General features: G+C 37.0%; 1 protein-coding gene across 6 annotated transcripts in view; it reads right to left on the bottom strand.

The window, feature by feature from the left end:
- SLC10A7 (solute carrier family 10 member 7) overlaps positions 1–12,034 on the bottom strand; it is a 261,321-nt gene that overhangs the window by 193,717 nt on the left and 55,570 nt on the right. The window contains exon 5 of one of the 6 annotated variants that reach the window (XM_039254312.1): positions 9,640–9,685. The exons of the other annotated variants lie outside the window; for them this stretch is intronic. Within the exon in view, the coding sequence (XP_039110243.1) occupies positions 9,656–9,685 (30 nt within the window). The 3' untranslated portion in view covers positions 9,640–9,655. Of the gene's footprint in view, positions 1–9,639; positions 9,686–12,034 lie in introns of those variants that run through there. 6 annotated transcript variants of the gene reach the window in all.

The following is a 12,034-nucleotide window of genomic DNA, read 5'->3' as shown; positions in this document are numbered from 1 at the left end:
TCTTCACAGCAAAGGAAACAATCAAGAAAACTAAAAGACAACTAACAGAATGAGAGAAGGTATTTGCAAATGACATATCCGATAAAGGCTTGTATCCAAAATCTATAAAGAACATATCAAACTCAACACCCAAAAACAAATGATCCAGTGAAGAAATGGGCAAAAGACATGAATAGACACTTTTCCAAAGAAGACATGCAGATGGCTAACAGACATATGAAAAGATGCTCAATATCACTCATCATTAGGGAAATACAAATCAAAACCACAATGAGATACCACCTCACACCTGTCAGAATGGCTAAAATTAACAACTCAGGTAACAACAGATGTTGGAGAGAATGCAGAGAAAGGGGAACTTTTTTGCACTATTGGTGGGAATGCAAACTGGGGCAGCCACTCTGGAGAGCACTATGGAGGTCCCTCAAAAAATTAAAAATAGAACTACCCTACAACCCAGCAATTGCACTAAGAGATATGTACCCAAAGGATACAAAAATGCTGATTTGAAGGGGCACATGCACCCCAATGTTTACAGCAGCACTATCAACAACAACCAAATTATGGAAATAGCCCAAATGTCTATTGACTGATGAATAAAGAAGATGCAGTGTATACATACAAGGGAATATTGCTCGGCAATCAAAAAGAATGAAATCTTGCCATTTGCAACAACATGGATGGAACTAGAGTATATTATGCTAAGCGAAATAAGTCAGTCCAAGAAAGACAAATAGACAAATATCATGATTGTTAAGAAACAAAACCGATGAACCCAGGGGAAGGGGGTAAAAAAAGAGAAAAACAGAGAGGGAAGCAAACCAGAAGAGAACTTTAAATACAGAGAACAAACTGAGGGTTGCTGGAAGGGTCCTGGGTGGGGAGATGATATACATGGGTGATGGGCACTGAGAAGAGCACTTGCTGGGATGAGTACTGGATATTATATGTAAGTGATGAATCACTAAATTCTACTCCTGAAGCCATTATTACACTATATGTTAACTAACTTGGATTTAAATTTAAAAAGGGAAGATGATCCGCATATACCAATATGAAAGCTGGCTAATATATTTAAAGTGAAAAAGCAAGCTTCAAAATTATGTATAATTCCTTTCACATGATTTTTTTCCATACCATCAAGCAATTCTCCAACACCAGCTAGGTGCCCTACAATTCAACTCAAATCTGCTACTCTCTACCTGAAGCTAGTGTCAGAGCCCACAGGTTAAGGGCTCAGTCCCACAAGACTGTTCCCATTTCAGATGTCAATCACAAAGGCCAGACTGTCACCTGTGCTTCTGTCACACTGGCTATAAATCGGAGGTTCCCACAACTGTATCCTCGAGTCTGATTACTTTGCTAGAGCAGCTCACAGAAATCAGAACAGTTTTATTCACTCATTACCACTTTATTATGAAAAGGCTATACAGGAAGAGACGGATGAAAGAGATGCACAGAGCATGCTATGGGGAAAGGGCATGAGGCTTCCCAGCTTTCTCCAGGTGTGACACACTCTCAGTGCCTCCACATGTTCACCAAAATAGAAGCTCTCCAAACCAGCCCTTTGGGGTTTCACAGAGGCTCCATTAAAGAGGTATAATTAATTAAATCATTGGCAGTTGCTGATTAAACTCTATCTCCAGTCTCTCTCCCCTCCCCAGAGGTATGCAAGTGGAACCAAATATTCCAATCTAACCAGCTGTTTGGTTCTCTTGGCAGCCAGCCTCAAACTTAGGTGAGCTAGGAGCATCCCAAGTTACCTCATTCACATAACAAAAGACCCCACAACAGTGGCAGAGCAAGAGTAAGCAACTGGACAAAGCGTACTTCAACCCTGTGATGGGACGAGGTTCTGTCAATTCTATATGGGCCAGTACTGCCATCAAACTTAACTCATTTTGAGAGAACCACAGCAGCAGGCTTCCAGGGTGAAGCGGCCCCAGCAATAAGAGGCTGTGGGGATACATTTAGGAAGAGGAGCTGGAAGTACACTCTGAAGAATGCCCTCCCGTAACCCGTCCAAAAAAAAGACAGAGCTCGTGGGTGTCTGCCAGGACACAGGGTACTGAGAGCTGGACAACATCAGCACCAGTAATGCAAGACTGTCCCTCAACCTGTAATGCATTTGTTCTGTTCACTTTGACTCTAAAGAGGCCAGAAGTAGGAAGGGTGAGAAGGTAAGAAACAAAGTGAAACAGACCATGTTCTCTTCTCCAACGGTCCTGCCTCTACTATTTTGTTTTTTATTTTATCATGTATGTGTGTATTCATTAAGGAAAAAAGTGCAATGATCTGTGTTTTTAAAACGGGTTAGGCCTAAGTTGGGAAAGAAGGGAATTTAGAGTTTTAAGCTAGACTGCCCTAAATTAAATACCAGAAAGTCAATCCTAATTACTAAATATTTATATATGTATATATATATATATATATTACATATATATATATATACATATATAATATGACTATTTTTGCAACTAAAAGTGATCAGAAAACCGTGAGATCTGCCAGGGATGCTGTTAAAGGAGAGAGGAGGCGTAGGGAATAGGAGTATGTAAGATGGCATTTCCCATACACAATCCTTAAATTCCCACCACTCAATACGGAGATTAAAGTAACAACACAACATTTTCAATGTAAAGCTGAACTAAAAGAAACCAAGAAAAGTCAGGTAACTAGACACACGGGAAGCTGGGCAAAGGCAGAGTGGGAAAGCAAGTGAGGCAATGCTGCACACTCCAGATGCCAGGTGTGTGCCCTGGGCCCTGGGCCCTGGGTCCTGGGAGTAACAAGGAGCACAGCTTTTACCTGCAGACGGTGACAAGCGGAGCGGAGACACCTGCAGCAAGCAGACAGAGAGAACCCTCGAAGGACTGCCCCACGACCACAAGGCACCTTGACAACTCTACTTACAAAATCAAGAAAGTAACACAGGGCCTGCTGTATCAAGGACAGGCACAGAACTGCACTGCACCTACCATCTGATTCAAGAATCCCAAACTAAAGACTAATTCAAGAAAAGAAAAGACAGAGGCACCTGGGTGGTTCAGTCAGTTGAACGTCCAACTTCAACTCAGGTCACGATCTCAGGGTTCATGGGTTCGAGCCCCGCATCGGGCTCTGTGCTGTCAGCACAGAACCTGTTCTGTCCCCCGAGCCTGCTCTGTATCCTCTGTCCCCCTCTCTCTCTCTGCCCCGCCTCCACTCATTCATTCTCTCTCTCTTTCTATCTCTCAAAAATGAATAAACATTTATTAAAAAAAAAAAAAAAGACAAAACGAATCAAAGACCAGTAGAACCCCTAAGGCCGCGTAAGAAACAAATGCAAAACTCTTCTTTGGGGTCACTTCAACAATCCAGAACACAGTGGATTCCCATTTAAAACAACCCTACCTGAACAGAAGTTTACAATACAAAAATCACAAACGCGAGAAAGCTGAATATGACAACAGCACCATTATAAAGTAGATAAGAAGGGAGGAGAAACTGAGTATTTCTTAATGTACTAAAAAAAGAAAATACTACATGAATTGAACACCTAGAGCTGGAAAGCAATACTTGAAAATGTCTAGCAAAATATGAGACTATATGCCTTCAAAAAAGGAAACTTTCTTTTTTTAATAAGACACAAAAAGTACACATGAAAAAGGAAAAGGTAGGGTTGCCATGCAACAAAGTTCTGGCCAATGAGATCTAAATTGATACATGCCTCACAGTGGGGGTTAGGGAGGTTAGTTTCTGGCACTGCCCTCCTTCCATTCTTCCTGCCTAGAGCACTGAAGGCAGCTGGCATCCAGAAGAGAAAGGCCAATAGCAGTGCAGAGACAGCCACTCTCATATCATTGAGCCACAGAACAAATGCCAGCAACCCCCACCTCCGGGCACCTTGGTGTATGAGAAAATAAGTCTCTGCTTGTTTAAGCTACTTGCAGTCTGATTTTCTATCATGTGACGTCTGATACAATAATGTTGCTAAATAAGGCAGAAAACAAATAAAGAACTAACCTGGCAGGTTAGATAAATCCAAAATGCCTCCCCTAAGTTATAAGTTTGAGTACGCATATTCAGTTTTATTTAGCATAATGTCTTATTCCCATTGCATATAGGATAGCACATTATTGGGGGAAAAAAGGAAAGAAAAGGAAAAGAAAATTGACTACCAGCGATGAATCACAGGGCAGTGTTGTCCTGCCCTGGAAAAGTTCCTCAATTATGTGAATTTATATCACTCCAGACTCTGATTCACAAGAATATAGTATTTTTAATATGTTAATATTTACTTAAATTTAAATTTTTATTTAATATTTATTTCCTTTCCAAGCACAGTTTCACCTAAAAAAACATAAAAGCATCAAAGACCGATTTCCAATCCTTGGTCTTTATTAAACACTGAAACACAAAATATTTTCTCTTGACTTGTATTTTGCAAAGTGCTATAGAAATGCTAAACAAAAAAATGAGGAAGAAGAAAAAAGAATTAGGAAAAGTTCATTACATTCACTTTGCTTTAAAAGTCCGTTGTAATTGGCTTTCTGAGAAGCACCCTAGATGCTAGGGCGTTTTAATACTAACTACTTATTACTATTATTTTCACTGTATATATCTTATAACGAATAAAACTGAGATACACATTTCTATATTACATTTAAGTGTTATTGAACCATACCACGGAAATGTAAATATTTGGGACATCAATTAAAATATGAGTTTATACACTATGCTCAACATTAATGGGGCACTCTTCATTTTATTCCATTATTCATGTTACTGCACTAAATGAAGACTACAGAACTACTACAAGGCGTTGACCAATTTAAAGAAAGAATACTTTTAGAACATGTACCATTAAAATTCACCATCTTAACAACCACTGTCATTCTTTGTTTTAAAAACACCGCGGGAATAAACAGAAGTTCATATAGATGCAAGTTGCTAGTAAATGCACCCAGCTGCTTTCCTCAGAGTAAGCTACATTTCTTGCCTGCTTCTACAGGTTCATTTCTTGCTACTGATGGAAAAAAAAATTATTTAATATCCTTAATCTTGAGGTGAATGGGGGGGTGGCTATCCTTGTTTGTAACTATTCATCTCAATTCAGGCAAGGAAAAAATATATTCAAGTTCCTGTTTCTGGGTGCTAAATTGAATCAGGTGTCCTCTCCTCTTAAGAAAATTAAGTTGCTTTTGTGCAAGAATGTTTTAATGAGAACAGAGCCCGCCGACAGTGATAAATGGGAATGACACCAGAGAGAGCATGTAAGCAGGACAATATGTGCATGTTACAGTCTTACAGCCTATTTTTCACTGACTATTCTGAATGACTTCGCTGTTTCTTAAGGGGCCTATTAATCTCAAATTTAGTTATTACACAACGTTTATTTGAACATATATTCTGCAGATGATGACAGTTAATAAAGGAAATCTTTCACAAGCTGTATTTTTACATATTGTTCCAACTACAGCTCCCAGTCATTTGATGGTATTGATGGAATAACCTACATTGTGCTGAGGCTTTTAAAAAAAGGCACATATATTCAGATTCCTTTCTAAGCACATGGGGACTCTTAAATAACCGTTAAAATGCATACAAAAAAAATCCTTCTACAAAATGGTGAAAGTAAAAGGACACCTTAACTGCTCAACAAAAATTATTTAATATGAAAACTAACACTTCTAAAGAAACAAAACAAAACAAAACAAAAAAAAACCAGACACTTTTAACACTTTTAAAGCTTTGCTGTGTAATACTCAATAGTTCTTGCATAGCAACCTAACATTTTCACGATATGCATGGAATGGAGGAGGGAAGACAAAAATCAATTTTCTTGAGGTGCAAAAAGAATCATGTAACATAGCCACTTTGATTTTCTTCTTGGTATGCTTTTCTAATAAAATACCACATACTTAAAATAATGGTGATCCTGATTTTCTTATTTTGGGTACCATACCTAATGGATAATGAGGATTACTTTAACATTTTCCTAAAAATATATTTATTAGCTCAAATAACTTCACCGACTCAGATTGTGATAACTGCTCCAGGAGAAATTTGTTGCTTTAAGTATAACTGCTTCATAATAACACCTAATGATATTAGCAGGAAACGTTTATACCAGTTCAAGATTTTTAAAACTGCCTCATAATTGAAATGAATATAGACTGAGTCAAACACTTGTAATTTCATCCTCCTGAAATCTTAGTCTTTGAAGGTATTCAATTTCAATGAAGTCAGAATTTCAACTGGTAAGGTCCCTTAGACACTACGAAAATCCCTTCAGAAATGAAGAAACAGAACTCTAGAGATAAAAGGATCTTTCCCAAGGTCATATTGGCTAGTGGCAAGCCAGACTAGAACTCATCCCCAGACATTCCCTGTACCCTATTACACTCAGCACTGTCTATTTTACATATTAGTTTAACAGATATTTATAAATACATAATATAAAAGGGCATAAACCAAAACACTAACAGTGGTTATGATGGGGTAATAGAATTAGGGATTTTTCCCCCTTTGTGATTCACTTGATTTTTAAGATTTTTGCACTGATTATTTATTAGAAAAAAGCATACAATAAATGTTATATTACATACAACAAACATTTCAGAGGTCCTCTCTTTAATTTTTAGGCAAATCTTAACGCTATGTACATATTAGGTGCTCAATGTCTGACTAAAAATTGAATGAAATTGAGGAGAATACCAAGAAAAACCAACCTAGGTATACTTGTTATAGTAACACGGAATGCTTAGGAGCAAACTGTGTATATAATTCAGCTTACCAACTATTAAATTGAAAATATTATGATTTATTTATTAATAGCTTATTAAGCACTTATAAATTTCTAAAATGAAGCTGAATAAAACTTACTTAAAATATCCCATACTACTTGACATTATATCTTTTTTAAAATGCCAATTTCTCAAAATCCCTGAAGTTTAATTGTTCATTTCTTTTGGGTTTCCTGTGCCCTGCTAAAAAGGAATAAAATAAATGATCCTTTAATTATTCATTTATTTAACACAAATTTATTAATGTATTACTCTAAGCACTGAGAATACAAAAATAAATGCCATAGTATCTGCTTACAGTATTGGGCTAGCCATCATAATGGCTATAAGACAATAAGATCAATGGGATCACAGATATGGCAGCACAGAAATTAACTACTAAAATTTCCTTTAAAGTGGGCTTTTTCAATACCTCCTAGTGATGGACAAGAAGCACTTTTCTGATCAATTAATGGAAGCCCTATTTAATGCCAACCCACGAACTAAGCTCTCAGCACACCAACAGAGAAACTGGCCAAGAATTCCCTTAACACTTTGTTTAGAAGAGCATCCACAAAACGTAAGTGACAAGCTATGTTGAACCATCTAATGTTTCCTACAAATTTTAGACTCTAGCTACCTACCTCTGTTATTTCTGCTCTTTTCCATCCATTAGGTCTGGGAATCGCAGAGCTTCTTAAGAAGGCAATGGATCAATCCCTCAGCAATAACTCTCTCATCAGCTTTTCATTAGCAATAAAACAGCTTTCCTACCATCTTCTGGGAAATAACTTACCACAGATTCATGGAACAGAAATGGACTTTTGCAGATCATCTCATCAGGGCACTTCTCCTAAACAAGGACTACTGAAATCAGAAACAAAAGGAACCTCCCTCTCCTATTCTTCATGTCCTTAGGATCAAAGATTGCATAATCTTTTTTAAAATTCCAGATTTACAATCTATATTTTTCACTATTAATCTACACTTTTCACTATCAAGTCCTTAGTTTTTCTGAATTAACTTTTCATTTGAGATCATCTTTTTATGTTAGGTCTCCTGAGAAGATTTAAAAAGAGCTGTGTTATTTCTGTTACAAGTAATATGCTGGTAATGTTTAGTAACTAGCTCTCAAGATGAGGGGAGGAATATTAGTTTGTAATATTTGCTGATTTTTGTGCTGTAAATATTCCCACCATGGCCAATTTCAAGCTACAGACATGATGTCAATGAACACCAAGATAGGAAGGGATGGCATAATCCCCAAAGTATAAGAAATGAGAAAAAGGAAAGTCAAATTAAACACAAAATAAGTACAGGAGGGAAATTAAGTAAAGATATGAGCGGATGAATGAAATCAAAACCATAAAGGCAACAGAAATCAATGGAATCAAAAGCTGATTCTTTGGGGGGGAAAAATCAACACAACTCATAGTCTTTGAACAGGGATTGGAAAACTTTCAAAAGGGTCACTGTTCAATTTCACCCCAACTGGTCTAACACCAACTGAATATTCTGCAATAAAATTCTGATGCTAACCCCCTGGAGTTAGCACAGACCCCACAAGCTCAAAGCTCAGTCCTCCACAAGACTGCCCTCACTTCAGAGGGCAGCTGCATGACAGGAGTCCCCAGGCCACCAGCACTTCTGACCAAGTGGCTATAAATTTAGGGGTTCCCAGGACCCTGGCTGGTTCACTAATTCAATAAAACAGCTCGCTGAACTCACTGAAAGTGCTATAGTTAAGATTACACTTTGATTATAAGTGATACACAAAGAAGGAGGTCTAAGAACTTCTGTGCTCTGTACCCATGGAGTCAGAGTGAGTCATTCTCCCAGCTCACCAACATGTTCACCAACCAGGAAGCATCAGTGAGCTTCAGTGCCCGTAGTTGTTAATTGGGGCCTCCTTATATAGGCACAATTGATTTAATCATTGGCAATTATGATTGAACTCAATCTCCAGCTTCCTCTCCTTCCCTGGAAGTAGAGTGACTGGAAGTTCTAACCCTCTAGCTACCAGCTTGATCTTTTTGACCAGCCCACATCCTAAAGTCACCTAAGAGCCCATCAAGGGTCCCCCAATTCACATAATCAGCGTAAGAAAGACATTCCAAACACTCAAGAAATGCCAAGGGTTTTTGAAGCTCTGTGTTAAAAACCTAGGAAAAAGATACATATTTTTATTTTGCCACAGCAACATAATAAATATTTTAGGTTTTGTAGCCCATATCATAAATTCTTGAATCTGCTGTTATAGCACAAAAGCAGCCTTAGATAATGTATAAGTGATTGAGAGTGGTTGTATCCCAATAAAACTTTACGCATGGATACTAAAATCTGATTTTCATTTAATTTTCACGTCATGAAATTTTATTTATTTTTTCTACCTGTTTAAAAAATGTACAAACTAAAAAAAATGTACAAACTGTTTTTAATTCATTTACTATACAAAAATATGCAGCAAGACTGTTTAGCTTGAAAGCCATAGTTTGTCCACTTCTGCACTATGATAAAAAAAGGAGGTAGAAATGACCAATATGAGGGAAAAGGTGACATACTGAGATCCTTCAGATATTTAAAGATGAGAATATTGTGAACATATTACGTGATTTCAACACTGAATATAAAGCTGCACTAATCAACAGTGTGGTACTAGCTTAAGGACAGATACATAAATCAATGAAACAGAACAGAAAGTCCAGAAACAGATCTATATAGATATGGCAAATTGATTTTTGAAGAGGGTGCACAGGAATTTAATGGGGAGAGAATAATCTTTTCGGTAAGTGGTAAGTGACATCTCTAAGCAAAAAAACAAAACAAAACAGAATTTTAATCCATACCTCACACCATACATAAAACAGAAGCTGGAATGGATCATAGAGCTACATGTAGGAGCTAAATCTATAAAACTTCTAGAAAAGAACATAGAGAAAATCTTTGTGACTTTGGATTACGACAGCATTTCTTAGATAGGATACAAAAATGGTAACTTTAAAATTTTAAAATGAAAAATTGGACTTCATAATTTAAGACTTCTTTCTTTCAAAGACATTAAGAAAATGAAAAGCAAGCCACAAATTGGGATAATATATTTCCAAAAAATATATCTGATAAAAAAAAAAAACCTTCTAATTAGAAGACACTTGTTTAAAAATTCTTACAACTAAATAAAAGACAATCCAACAGTGAGCAAAAAATTTGAATAGACACTTCACTAAAGAAGAGCTCTGGCTGGCAAATCAACAAAAATATGCTTAATATCACTAGTTATTAGAGAAATGTAAATTAAAATCATCCTAAGAGACCATTATACACCTACTAGAAGTGCTAAAACCTTTTTAAACCCTGATAGTTCAATGCGAATGAGGATGTGGACCAAATGCAACTCTCCTTTATTGCTGGATAGAACCAAAATGTTATAGCCACTGGAGGAAAGAGCTTAGCAGTTTCATTTTTTTATTTAAAAATAATTTTTAGTGTTTATTTACTTTTAAGAGAGAGAGAGCTCACACGCAAGCAGACAAGGGGCAGAGAGACACAAACACAGAATCCAAAGTAGGCTCCAGGCTCTGAGCTTTCAGCACAGAGCCTGACACGGGGCTAAAACCCACAAACCACGAGATCATGACCCCAGCCTTCTTTACACAGGTCTTCATTCTCCAAGTCCCTGAAGATTTTAGGTCCTACATGGAAACAAGGGACATCATGGCAGGAAAAGGTTCACTAACAAACTTACAATTTCTAAGAGGATTCCCAAGAAGACATTTGCCCTTCCCGTATGCGCACCCTAACCACTTCACTATAGTATCTATCCCTCAACTTCAGCTTTGGTTGGTTTACTCTCACTGATTGCACAGTATTTTATTTTTATTTATTTATTTATTTATTTATTTATTCATTCATTCATTCATTTAATTAATTTCTGAGAGAGAGACAGCGTGAGCAGGGGAGGGTCAGAGCGAGAGGGAGACACAGAATCTGAAGACAGGCTCCAGGCTCTGAGCTGGCAGCACAGAGCCCAACTCGGGGCTCGAACCCACGAACTGCAAGATCATGACCTGAGCCAAAGTCAGACGCTTAACTGTCTGTGCAGGGTTTTAAACACTTGACAGTATTTTAAACACCTGACAATATAGCACAAATAAAACACAAATAAGTTTGCTAAATATAATAGTGAGTCCTACAGAAGATGCAGGAAAGTCAATGAAATTAGCACAAAGTTAATGACAAGTAAGAAAGAAATTAATGACAGGATAGGTGATTAAAAGGAGGGTAAATTGGACTTTTTTTTTAAGTTTATGTATTTATTTTTGAGAGAGACAGAGAAAGTGATCAGGGGAGGGGCATAGAGAGAAGGAGAGAGAAAATGTCAAGCAGGCTCCACTGTCAGCACGGAGCCCGATGTGGGGCTCAAATTCACAAACCATGAGATCATGACCTGAGCCTAAATCAAGAGTTGGACACTTACCTAAATGAGCCACCCAGGCACCCCTGGACTATTTTTAAAATGAGAGCATCTACGAAAATTTACAAAACCTCGACTCTTTTTGCAAATTGTGTTGCAAAATAAGCAGGAAGAAAAGATGAGACACCGTGTCATCTTAACAATTTTCTTGGGAAAATTACATTTATCCCCACCTTCTAAAACACTTGATTCTTTCTCCCTTCACTCCAAAAATCAGTGAATAGTTATAATATAACCCAAATTCTGTTAAATGAATCATAAAATAAGTTTATTGCATAACTTTTCAAAAGTTTATTTTTTCAAAATAAAAAGCTAAACCTATTTTTAAAATATAGGTAAATGTTCATTCTTTTTTCAAAGTTAATTGACTTTAAGTGATTTTCTCCCGTATCATTTGCCATTGAATAATGTGGATCTTCTCTTTTATTATTCTAGCTACTCAAATTTTTATGAGTGGCATAATAGAGTCATTCTTTTTTTATTTCCTACAAAGGCGTAGTTGGAGTTAAAAAAAAGTTTCAAGGTATAGATTCCTCAGAACGTAATTTAAATTTTCTCTGACTGGTAGAGTAATATAGATAGAAATCTTAGAGAACATCTACCCAGTTTCCTAATTTTACATACAGGGGTTGGACAGAAGCCTAGTGTAGGAGGTGACTTGCTCAAGATCACACAGTTTCTGACAGTGGTGAGACAGGAGTCCAAGAACTCCAAACACTTTTTCTCCTCTAGGCCATTAATCTTCATTTGATTCCAATATATTATGTAGATAAGATATATGTGAATATCAAAATAC

Source organism: Hyaena hyaena, unplaced genomic scaffold (genome assembly GCF_003009895.1).
Source record: "Hyaena hyaena isolate Hyena2069 unplaced genomic scaffold, ASM300989v1 scaffold_476, whole genome shotgun sequence".
NCBI lineage: Eukaryota > Metazoa > Chordata > Mammalia > Carnivora > Hyaenidae > Hyaena > Hyaena hyaena.
The sequence above is the reverse complement of the archived record's forward strand: the minus strand, read 5'-3'. Positions and strand labels throughout refer to the sequence as shown.